Genomic DNA, 12,991 nt, shown 5'->3' on the forward strand with positions numbered 1-12,991 from the left:
GGATTGAAATCTGAACAGCAACTGGGACACAAAACAATCGTGCCCAGCTGAATGTGGTCAGTGTGCCCGGGAAGGAGCTGGGTTGTTTGCTCAGAGGAAAATCCACTGCAGGCCAGTCCTTGGAGAGTAGTTTTGCTTTATAAATCCCCCTGGCTTTCTCTTCCAAGACAGACCTCAGGCATTGCTCACATCTCTCACCACCAGCAACGGCAGGACAAGCTCAGAGCCAGCCCAGCCCTGACCCGGGCTGGCTTTTTGATTAAGCAGCATGTGCTTGCAGGGCTTCCGCTGTCTGATCCACACGGTGCAGCCATGGAAATGAGCATTCCCTGGGCAATATTTGCTGCTGCTGCCATGGTCAGAGCAGGCTCCTGCTCCAAGGGAAGCTGTCAGCCCTCTTGCCACGCTAGCGCTGGAGGTTGGGGTGGATCCGATGCTGCACGTTCTGACTGTAAAAGCTGGGAGCTGTGTGGGCTGCACAGCCGAGTGTGTGTCTGCAGAAAGCTTTTCCTTCCTCGGGTAACTACTTGAAAGTGTTTAATAAAACCCCGGAGTTCTTTTTGCCCAGGACACAGAGAGTCTGTCAGGCTCAGCCACGCAGCCGTTTGTTCCACGTGGGCTCACCAGGCTGTGCACATTTAATCAGCATCTCAGATGCCATCACGGGGGTTTTCCCCAATGTATCCTTCCTGATTTAATTGCCAGGATTGCAGCTGCCTCGTGGGAATAGCACTGTATGCAAGCAGCGAGGTGCAGACTGTCCCGATCTCTGTGCTCACTCTGTGCTTCATCACAAATGATCTTTTCTTTCCCCCTTCATCCTCCTCAGTGATGTGCTCAGACCTAAAAAATCATTGGTGTCACACAGCCCAAGCACAGCACCCACTGAATCCCACCTTGGGCACGGCTGGAGCTGTTTGTGGGGTGGGAAGTTGGGGATGGGGTAGTATCGAGTATGGCACGCTTGCACTCTTAGATGTGCTTTGACGCAGGAGCTGGCCCAGGAAAGGGAGAAGAGAGGCAGGGGATGGACTCTGGTTAGCCCATCCCATCCCCTTCCTCGCTCCTCCCCTTCCCAGGGCTGGACGAGGCGCCACACGGGGTCCGCTCAGGCTTCAGGCTTCCTCCAAACCGCTTTTTCCTACTGCATCACGAAACCCACCCACCCACCCATCACAGTTGTCTGTGTGGCCAGTGTCACCCCCAGTCCTGGCAGCTTGTGAACATCCCCCTTCCACATCCACCCACCCAAAAGCAGATCAAGAGGATGCTCCAAAACCAACAGACCACATGAGCGAGGACTCTGTGACTGGAGACACCAGCCTGGCAGTGAACTCACGGAGCAGAGCACACACAGCCTGCAGTTCGTGCTTTTTTTGTGGAAAAGCCAAGTTTTGCTCAGAGTTTTCTTGTGCCAAAGCAGGAGTGGGTCAGCAGGGGAGTGGTGAAGCATCAGAGCCTGGAATAGGGAAGGAACATACACACAGAGGAGATTAATTATATCAACTACAAAAATAGTTGCTATTTTAAGGTTAATGCTTGAGTGATCTGACTCAGTCAGAAAAAGAGCCAAAGGAATTATTGGCATCAATGCTGGCTGCTCCCCCAGACAAGCCATGGTCACACCACTGGCACAGAGAGACACCAAAATAGCTGCTTTTCCAGAGGGTTAAAAAAAAATACCATTAGAGTGAGTTCAACATCCTGGTTCAAAAACCACAAGCACAGGAATGCATCAGCTCTTCCTGGGGACACCCTCGGCTTCCCAGGCATCACCCGCATCTCGGATTACAACCATTTCACATACGGATGATCTCAAGACTGTGAGCAGCTTTCAACGGGACTCCACAGCTTCCAGCTCACCAACCAAGGTGTTCCTGAAGCTGTTTCGTGCTTGACAAGATGAGTGAGCTGCTCTTGCTTCGCCCCTGGTACCACTGCAGGTCACAGCAAGCATCCAGTGCTGCCATTTACCAATTGCTTTGATAGCTGAGCTATATATGACTAAATAAAAAAGCCCTCAAAAATCAAGATTTATAACCCAAAACACTCAAAAGTCTCGGACTACAGCAGCTCTAATGGCTATCATGGCCATAAATTAATTTCCATCGCGCAGCATTTTAATGCCAATACATCACATGGCTGCAGAGAAACTCAACAGACACAAAACACTCCAGGTTTTTGGGGAAAGCGGCAGCAGGAATGGTGCCCTGCAGGCTCTTTCCTCAGGAAATGGAAGTGTAGATACTGAAATGATGGTCAAATGCAGCGGAAGGTCTGGAAATCAAACTGTGCCAAGGCTGCACGTACAGCTGTCGCTCGAGACTGACACACAGCCGGCACACTCAGCGTTACAATTTGCCACGCTATTAATTTCTCTGTTAAATTCTAGTTTATTTTTTAAAGCCTGTATTCTCTTTACAGCCTCTGGGGCTGTAATTGTTATGCTAATGTAGGAACCCGGGAAGGGTGGCTGTGGTGAACTCATCAGCTGTTCTCCCGTTGCCTGCAGTTTGCAGGCAGCCCTGGGCTGAGACAAAGCCAAGCAGGAGGAGGTTTTGTGGATCTTCCTTCGAGGCACATCACAAATTCCGGCTGGCAAGTGGGAAATCACCCTTGTTCGGCTCCTGCCATCCTCATCCTGCCATCTTCATCCTGCAGAACTCAGCCCAGCCACCTTGAGCCAAGGCTTGATTCCAGACAGACTGAAAATAAAAGGCTCCTTGTAAGGACAACCGAGGAGTGCTGTGTACTTTGTCTGGGTGAGATAAGATCACAGTCACAGAGGCAGCAGTAGCATTTTGCAGCAAAGACTCCCGGCAGCATCCACCGGCACCCTCAGGGCTGGAAAAGGGGCTGGAGAAGCTGTTCTCCACACTGCTCTCCACCCACTGCAGGTGACTTGAGCACTGCTCACCAGGTCTGCTGCCAAGCTTCAGCAGGGGCTTTTTATGACAAACCCCACATCTGTGAGAGAAGTGTCCTTAAATCTGAAAGACTGGGGTTTGGAGCAGAACAGAGCTTTTAGAAAACATACATATTTATAAGAACCTTCAAAATAAAGAGAAGTCACGTGGCTTCCAGCTCTTCTGTGATCCTGCCCAGATGTTTGCTCTGAAGGCAGCTCGGTGTCTGCTCCGTGCTGAGCTCTGAGCCTGCAGAGGGCACAAGGAATGGTGTGGTGGTGGGCTTCACCCCACAAACCAGACAGAAATCAGTCCCTGGAATACTCATGAGTCCTACATTGGCTCATCAGCCCCTCGGTGCCTGGGGTCTGTCTGCTGAGACCATGTGGAGGCTGGGGCAGCTGGTGCTGACCTGCTCTGGTTTGAAGAAAAGACACAAGTCTCTTGAGCAAGCTTTGTAAGCAAACTGTGCAGTCAACAGTGATGTCTGCCCACCCAAATCTTACCCTGCAGCCGTAAAAACCAAACCAAACAAAACCACAACAATCCCCCAAACCATTCAAACATACAAAAATCAACCTGGTCGACCTGTACCTATTCTTCAAATTTTGTTGCTGTTTAAGAGTTTGAATTGTTGCCTCCCATAATTTGAATTGTTGCCTGCTCTGATTCATGGCAACACTCAGGCATTGTGTGTTTGGTAAATCCCAGCAGATATTTCTGCTCAGATTTTGCAGCAACAGTTAAAACCCTGACTGACTCAGAATACAGATTAGGGCACACACCAAGCAGCTTAATTTCAACATGTTCCTCCTATGGAGCAGCCAGGCTCACTCGAGGCATCTATGAGGTTTAACAGTAAAACTAAAATGAACCCCCAAACCAAGAATTATGAATGCAATATATTTCCCACTGAGATAAGCAAATGGAAATTGGCTGAGCCAGGCATTTCATCCAGCTCACAGCTGACAAGGGGTCATTCCCTGCAGTGTATTTAGCAATGATTTGTCCAGCCTAGTGTTGATTATCTAAAACAACACAGAACTGCCTCCATTTCTCCAGGGAGATTGTTTGCAGCCAAACTCATTGGCCAAAGGTTTCTCCTACACATCTTGTTTTCCTCTGCTTTCGTTACATCTCACCTCTCCTCAGCTCAGCCTTCAGCCACACTAATTCCAAATCCATTTCTGTGGGTTACCCCCATGCAGCCATTTTGTACTGAGCTACATCTTCTTGGTTTTCTTTAATCATCACTTAGACAGGCTTACAGCTTTAATTCTTGAAATCTTCTGCCATTGCCCAATTCCTCCATCTCAGTCACTGCAGCTGTTCTTTGTAGCCCCTCCAATTTGGCTACCGCCTCCTGGTATGAGATCTAGCCCAATATGAACATGTTTGGCTTCTCTTGGGAGGGACAGATCAATACCTTCACAGCTGTGCTGGGTGGAGGATTCCTTCCAGCTTCACAGAGCTCCTGCAGAACAAAGACCCTGAGCAGTTGAGGGAAGAAGCAGCTGGAGCACTGACAGTGACTCTTCCACACCTGCAGGTAAGCAGTGGGTGCATGCTCAGGGAGCAGCTGGAGATGGGATATTGAGGGGATATTGTGACACCTTACCCAAATGACTCAGGACTGAAGGCATATAGAAGATCTGCACCCCAGAGCATTGTCCTCAGGGACTAAAACCCCCCAGACTCATTGCTACACTTACAGGTAACCCATGTTTTAACTGCTCCTTTCATCAAGGATGCTCTTGCCAAGCTCAGCACAATCATCCCAACAGGGGTCAGTAAAAGGAATTTCATGATACCTCTTCCATTTCAATCCTCACCTATTCCACCTGCCACCCCTGTAACAACCTCACCTCACATGCCTGTTCATTTTTTTTTTTTTTTTCAGGAATACAAGAGCCATCTCATGTATCGTGCCTCAGCCACCCCACAGAAAATATCCCACAGGGGAGAAGAGCCACAACAAAGCACTGTCACTCCCAATTACCATTTTTTCCATGGATGAGAGGGGAGAAAAGGAGTGGATGATATGTCCTTTTTACTATTTAAGACAGAAGAAAGCCCTTGTCTCCTTACCAAGGGCCCCAGTATCAGGATCAGCTGTGCCAATAACAAGCTGTGTTATTACCTCTGCTGTACAAAGCAATTTGGTTTTTATTGACCACTCACTATACAGGGCACCACAACACTCTCCCTTCATTAGAGCCTGTCAGTCAGAAAGCAAAGGAAAGCAAAAGCAGATTTAAGGAGAAGGCAGCTCTTTGCAGTCATGAAGATAACCTTGCTAGCAAAAGCACTGACAGCAGGCAGCCTGGACTGCAATGAGGAGCTGCAAATGATCAGACAGCTAGGAATTTCACACACTGGAAGAAAAACCTTTGTGCAAGTAGAACAATTTATCTCCCCTGGGCAGGAAAACACCTACAAAATTACATCCAAACACAGAACACTGAGGAAAGTTTTGTTAGCTCTGATTTTGTTTCTTTTGCTCCCTGTGTAAGTCTGCCAGATGACCTCTGCTTGCAATAGACTTCAAATACTGGGCGCTCTTCTTTGTGTCTCCTTGGAGAAAACGGTCAGGAATCAATTTTTCCACTGATAACTTCATTTGGTCTCCTTCACAAGTGAGTGTTCCCACAATTCAGTCCCACCTTACCCACTCCACACTTAACATTTCACCTTTCCTTATTGGCTGAGTGCAGGCAATTCTGGGGATGAGTCTCAGCTGCTGTCAGGGAATGCCAAGGAGGAACGTTTTAAGGCCAAATACACAACAGGCAGAATATGCAGAGGATGTTCAGTTTGGAGAAACCTACATTAAAGAGATTTAGGCTACTCCAGTGCAACAACCAGCGACCACCTGCATCAGGAAAGTTTGTTCTAACCTACAGTGAGGTATTAGGAAATCCAAATTCCAAGTACTTTTTATAGTTTAGCTCCCTGGTAAAACACCACCCACCCACCCAGAGGCTTGAGGCAATGCAGAACTGGCTGCTTGGGAGGTGCAGGGTAGAGAAGAGAGGCTATTTCTGGCATTACCCCTCGGTGCTAGGATGAGAACCACAGGCTGAACTGTAAGAAACATCTTGAAGACTGGAATTTCGTGCTGAAGGACATATGCTTTTGAGGGATAAGGCATTATCAGGAAGAACACTTCACAGGAATGCTGTGCCCTCCTCATCCCTGCCAACCCAACCAGTTTGCAGAATTAAAATGCAAGGTTAGATCCCACACCTCAGGAAGAGCACAACTGCAGACATCCCAAATCACCATCAGTGTAACTTAAAATCGATCAAGGACTTGCCCCTCTGAGATAGTGTGGCCAGATCCACCAAAGATATTACTTTAAAAGTAAGCTTCTATCCTTAATTTGTATCTGGACACCAAGGTTCAGAGCATCAGCTCCTTGTCTGCCCTCACCTGGCAAACTGGCACCAGAGAACACACAGACCACAGGGCTGGAGAGCAGCAACAAGCCCAGATGCTCCTGAATTCCTGCCTGCCCGAGAGTGCAGGAGACACAGGGCTGGGAGAAACCCTTTTGTTCAAGACTCAGTCATCAAACACTGCCTAAGTTTAGCTTACAAACCTAAAAGAGCAGCTGGGCACACACAAGCACAGCTCCAGTACCTGGAGCTCAAGAAAAGGCACTTCAGTGAACCTCACTTGGGTCCCTGACAGGAAAGCTTCTCCCTTCAAAAGAAGTCTTCCACACAAGTTTTGTGATTTGGCCCTGTATCCCTGATGCAGATGTTGATGGATGGAAACAGATGTTGAGCAGAGGGAAATGCAGACTTTGGGATCAATGGGTCAGCTTGGCTGCTGGCAGTTCAGAAGGAGAAAATGAGATGCATTAAAAACTTCTTTCTGGTCAATCTTTATTTTACACATTTGCATCACAGCAGGGAAACCAAGTTACACAGACTGTCCTGACTTGTCTCTACCTTGCTTCTCTTAAAATACTGTTTATTGTTCTTTTAATAAAGTTTAAAAAAATACTGAAAAAACCCCATTTTTACATCTGAACAGGAACCGAGGAATAGGATATTTACAGGTCACCAAAACCCCAAGAACTGAACCTTGCTGTACACAGAAAAGTATTTTTTAGTTCTTCTGGAGGTCATTTACTAAATGAATTCAAAGCTACATTGTACAAGGTGCCCTAAAGCTGCTTAATGACACAAGAGGATCTAGAATTAATTATTAAGAGTTCCTAAAGGGCAAGGGAAGCTATTTAGACCCATAAGATACCAGCTCCACTGGCTACAGGATGAAGTGCTTCTGCTGATGTTGAGGTTGGACTCTAATACACAGAGAGCAGAACACTGAGTGAAATCCCACAGGGAAATATTTATTAAGAATTGTCCTTTCTAGAGAATTGCTGCAGTCAAAACATAAATGGGTTCTTGAGCCAGTCAGCCTATAAGGAGTGACTCTTTTCTCAGCTACTTTCTTCCTACACCACTCAACACCTGAGTACTGGTATTTTCCTACATCCTGTTCCAGCCACTTGGGAGCACACATCATGTGCAGTTCTCACTGGATCATTGCTATATCCAGGCAAGACACTACAAAGAGAAAATGCACAGCTTCCCAACATTGCTAAGGAAAAGTGATGAATCAGCCCAAAAGTATTGTATCCAGCAGCTACAAAAAAGAAGCCAAATTAATTCAATTTAGAACGTTTTGCAGCATATCAGCCCCAGGGAACACAAAGAAACATTGGTCAAGTGTCTCTGGGCAGCACCACCTCAGCTTTCACGAGGTGAGGCTCATGAGGCTACTGACACACAAGGTCAGAGTTTCAGTGTGAGTCCCACTATGTTCAAACCTCACTGCACCTCCCACTCCTGCAGACCACAGCTCCTCACTCTTTGTACACAGGTGAAAAATGGGGATGTGCTCCATGAGTGAAGCAGAGACCATAACACAGGAGCTGTAAAACATCTTCTGTAAAGTGACAGCAATCTGTTAGCTAGCATGACAGGCCAAATCGAAGGAGACAAACCAAGTAGGCTAAAGGAAGAAAGATTTCCTTCCCTCTCCTTAACAGCTAGAGAACTCCAGTTCTCAGAGCTCAATAGAGCCTACAGTACCCAGTATTTGCTTCAAATTGGGCAGTTTTCAAATAAACAACAAAATTCCCTCCCTTCTCATCAATTTGATTGTCAGTGGCTCAGCTGCTTTTCCCTAAGAGGAACACACAGTAAGGAAAAAAGACTTAACAGAAAAAATCTTCTACAGGACTTGCACCAGATGTGCACACTGGAGTGATCAGGATATGGCCTTTCATGGCCAGAAGGAATGCTACAGTGCCCAAGGACACATGGTGGATGCCCACTCATGCCAGAGAGAGTCCACTCAGCTTAGAAAAAATACATCTTCCACACTACGAGCTCCAGACAAAATGCTGCAATGCAGCAAATTTTTACAACATGCTCTCCCAGGGCATGCCAGCATGGAAATCCAGGAACAGGGCACTGAGCTGGAGAGAAACACTGAACAATGCACTGCACACATCACAACGCACCCAGTTAGATGACAACATGAAAGAGCATCTTAATAGGACAGCATGTGGCTTCTTCAACTCCAACTGCTCCACTCCGAGCAGGCAGCAGCACTGTTCCACATGACCCCATTATGTCTTGCTTTCTTTTAGTATGTCTCTTGATGAACCATCAAGGAAAACATTTTCCAGCCTGAAGAATGCAGGAGTCTGGCAGTTGCACTACAAGGAGGCTTCCTCTGGAAGACAGCCTGCTGAGCAGCTACAGCAGGAAGGAGGAGTGCAGCAGTGGCATGTGCATGTCAGCATCCACAGGGATTTATTGGGGCATAACCTGCATTACTAGTGAAGACTGAACCAATCTCATTTTTGTCTGCAGAGGGGACTGAGTGCTCGCCTGCAGCAGCATATGGGAAAGAATTCAAACCATTTATTCCCATTGCAGCAGACCTGCTGTTCCAGGACTCCTGCCACTCTGCTGCTGGGCACTGTTGTCGATTGCTTCAGCTCCTCACTTCAGTAAAAGCAGGGAAGCAAAGCTGCACATCCCTAAACGATCTGTAATCCTCAACAGCTCCTCTGCTTCCCTCCCAGTGAGAGGCAGAGCTTCCTACCAGATAAGCAGCCATCAGCATGTGAAAGGCAAGCACTGATTATCCTGCCTGGGGAGCTCCAAGCTGCTGCACTCCACTAGCCCTGGAGTTATGCAGTGCCAGACATGCAGCTGTGGTTTCGCCTGGGAAGGAGGGGAGGGAATAGTCCTGTCTTTGACGATTTGCAGTGCAGCACCAGCTGTGCTGGAGAAAAGCACAACTGCAGCCATCCCCTCCACCCTCCACCTTCCCAGCTACCATCCCATCCATCATATCCATCAAGACAGACTTTCTGTCCTGATCCAAGGAATTGCACCAGACAAAATTCATTTTGGAAATGGCCATAATAAGAATCTTTTGGGTTTCGACTTGTCCATGACTTTGATTTCCCTTCCTAATGCTCAGGTCTGACCATTCCCTGCTCCTTGGCATCCTGTGTAAAGCACCAGCAGAAGCTGGTTGTGGAGCTGGCTGCTGAAGCTCAAGGCTGAACTTGAAAAAGCTCTTGTAAAAAACAGGACTTCCAGAATACTGCTGTGGCTTTTCATGCCAAGACAAAAAGAAGTGACCCATTTTTTTTGGCCTTTGACTGGTGAGCCAGGGACTTGGCAGATAAACCTACCCCATATGCAACTTTAGCAAAAAAAGTGCATATTAAAAAAAAAAAAAAAACAAAAAAAAACCAAAAAAAAACCCTGAGACTAAGGTAACAGCACTTGCCAAGTTGTCAGCTCCACTGATGCTCAGGTATGGTATAAGCAGCTGTTTGGAACCAGCTCAGCATTCCCTAGGATCACAGCACAGCCCTCATGGTTCTGGTTGAAATGCCACACCTATGACAATTTCACATCTCATTCACAAAAGGATTAACAGGCTCCAGAATAGCATTGTCCAGATGCACTTTGTTCCTGACAGCACATTCTTATCCCTTACATACCTCAGTGCCAATACACTTCAAGTCTTCAGTGGGCTTCTCTGAACAAACTTTACAGCCTGTTTGAGCAGCCCTTTGGATCCAGGGAATCTCAAGGGATAGAGTAACTGCAGATGATGAGTTTTTCCAGGTATTGCATTTAAATGTAAGAGCTGGCACTGCATGTGTTTGTTTATGGTCCAATTTCTCACGCTTCAGGCTAAATATGTAGATTTCTTCCTCCAGAAGGCCTAAAGGCCCTTTGGTCACCAAACAGCCTTTACAGTGGTATAGGATCTCTTCTCACTAAAACTGTCTCACTGCAAGGCAATGACAGCAAAGTCAAACCATCACTGCTGTGATTAGTGTGAAGTTACAGCTGAAGAGGAAAACAGAAGAGGATTCTGCAGCCAGAGACAAATGCTCTTCTTCTTGTGCTTTATCTGAAGAGAAAGCAGTTCCAGGCATCAAAGCAGGTAGATTTGTTCCTACCACCTCCATGGTGCATAGAACCAACATCTGGGAAAAGAAGTGTCAAGGGGGAAAAGGGCTGCTGCTCCTCAAACAGCAAGGCTTGGTACAGACAGCTCACCCAGAGCTCCACAATCCCTGCTCAGGAATGAGGAAGTGGCTCAAGATTCGGGAGGAAATCCTCCTCAGCTTGAAGACTAAAATAAAACCAATTCCTGAATGAGTCTGTAAGTGATGCTGGCACATCCAGAGCTCTGCTGATGCCTCTCTCTGACACCCTGGCAGAAGCACTTGGCTCCACAGCACCACATGTCAGTGTGTCTGCATGAATATTAAGGCTTCAGTGGGTCAGTGACTTATAGCTGATTTATTTTTGTTAAAGCTAATCCTCATTCCACCAATGAGCCACTTCCATCCTCCCCCAAATGAGCACCCATTTTCACTACTACAGCTCTGGATGCCAACTGCCCTACTGACAACCCCAGGGACTACAGAGAAAACACACGGGGCATTTTGGAATGTGTCTGTTAAGACTCCACTGCAAGTCTGCAGCTAACAGTCAAGGATTCCATATTCCTCTGCATCAAGGTTCTGGTCATAATCTTCTCCTCTCCTGACAAAAAAAAAAAAAAAAAAACCCAAAACATTTAGGACTGGGAGTTACAGTTGCCTGTTTTTGGTGGCAATACCACTTTGGCCAGGTTCAGCTCATCTCAAAAAGCAGTGTTATTAATCCTACACAGCCAGAGAGGTACAAGTAGCCATCCAGAGAGGCCCAGTAACTCAGGGTAACTGTGAACCAGAGATTTATGCTGCAGTAAAATGGCTAGACAGATTTCCACTGGAGAGTCTGGTACTGTTTATACTGTGCCAGAAAGGAGTGACTTTTGAAATACCTTGAAAATATTTTATGAAGCAAACCAATGTGCTCTGGGTCACAGCTTGAAAGTAAACATTTAGGCAGACCCCTAAAAAGCAAGCATCAGTCTTACATCTCTTGTGTACTTCTTGTCAGGTGGGGGTGAGTCAAGAGCAACTCCATGGACAGTGGAGAATGTACATAAATGCTTATTGCATTATGGGCTTAGTGCTTTAATAGAGAATAGTCACTCATTTCCTGTATAGCAACACATCTGAAAACCTGACACATTCAGGTGGACACCTGCAGGGATAAGAAAAGATACTTATCACCTTTCCCACTGGCATGAGCAGTGGCAGAAGTCATCTGATCCAATACCCGTTCAGTCTCTCAAATAACTGCAGTTGTTCCTATCCATTTGTTTTGCAATGTTCCATCCAAGCCAAAAGGAGAGTTTATAAAAAGAAAAAAAAAATACTTACATGTCTTTATCTTCTTTTCCCACCTTCTGACAGGCTTTGCAAGTCCCAGCATTCATGTTACAAAGCAAGTGTGTGTGTGTGTATATATATAAGCATTATATAAAATATATTCTTTACATACACACTGAAGATCCCTCTTCACATTAGTATTACACATTCTGAGGAACGCAACAATTCAGAATAAAGAACCGATCCAGAAAGGGGGGAAAAAAGCTACCCAAAATCCCTAGGAAAGCTTCACGCTCCTTGCGGGTACCAGGACATCCCATTTTCTTATGATCAAAGGAATAGTTATATTTCTGCACTGCTTTGCTCTCCCTAGACACACCCCAGTCTGCAGTTTCAGTGGTGGGGAGTGCAAGTTGCTCCCTTTCCACTGAGAGTAATATTAATAAATTAAAAAAGTTTCTCTGAAAGTGCTGCCTTAGTCCAGTCCATCATGCTGTGCTTTCCCATTCGCCCTGAGGCTCTGCTGAACCATTCACCACTTTCTTGACTTTCTTCATGCCCTCCATTACTCCTGAAGTTGTCACCCTAGAAGAGAAAGAAGACGCATCAGACATCAGACCTTGAACTGTAAAATCCATTTCAGCAACAGCTCACACCCATCAAACAACACTTCTCACATCTCTTTACCCACACTGAGCATTTCCTGTGTTTGATATCTTGTACCACCCTGACACAGCACAGATGGGAGTTGGAAGCACAGCTGCTGTCCTTGAGCACCTCAAAGCCCTTCCCATCTATCATTAAACTAAAGCAGCAAGTAATATTGTCTCATACTTCAAAAAAGGTAACAGGGGTGGTAAAACAGATAAACCAGGTGTTCATTTGCTAAATTTGAGCAGTTCACTTAAAAACACTTGTTACTATGCAGCTGACCACCCTTACTTCTGTGACTTTCTTCTGCATTTTGATAGGTACAGCATATTACACAAATACACAAATATCACGCAAATACATTTTGATAGGTACAGCATATTACACAAATACACAGTGCCCCAGATGAACCTTATTAGCTTAATGCACACCAGCTCCTCTTAGTAGCAAAATGAGCAGCAACAAAACAGAAGGGAGAAGTTATCCTTTTTGTACCATCCAAGTCTGGATTTGCCATGGTAATCTGACCATTGAACTACAAAGTCTCACAATACCATTCAATATGAGGTAGACTGAACTGTTTATCCAGGCAGAACAGCACCATTCCTCTTGGAAGTGCCTTAGCTCTCCAACAGCTCTTCAGCTCAGC

The 12,991-nt window shown here is 46.2% G+C and overlaps 1 protein-coding gene across 3 annotated transcripts in view; it reads right to left on the reverse strand.

Annotated features, from left to right (window-relative positions):
- Positions 1 to 6,779: 6,779 nt before the first annotated feature.
- Positions 6,780 to 12,991, reverse strand: part of GPR107 (G protein-coupled receptor 107) — a 38,667-nt gene continuing 32,455 nt past the window's right edge. For all 3 annotated transcript variants that reach the window (XM_068211283.1, XM_068211282.1, XM_068211284.1), the window contains exon 18: positions 6,780 to 12,276. In XM_068211283.1, the coding sequence (XP_068067384.1) occupies positions 12,180 to 12,276 (97 nt within the window). In that variant the 3' untranslated portion in view covers positions 6,780 to 12,179. The remainder of the gene's footprint in view (positions 12,277 to 12,991) is intronic.

This window comes from Anomalospiza imberbis, chromosome 21 (assembly GCF_031753505.1).
Source record: "Anomalospiza imberbis isolate Cuckoo-Finch-1a 21T00152 chromosome 21, ASM3175350v1, whole genome shotgun sequence".
NCBI classification, from domain to species: domain Eukaryota; kingdom Metazoa; phylum Chordata; class Aves; order Passeriformes; family Viduidae; genus Anomalospiza; species Anomalospiza imberbis.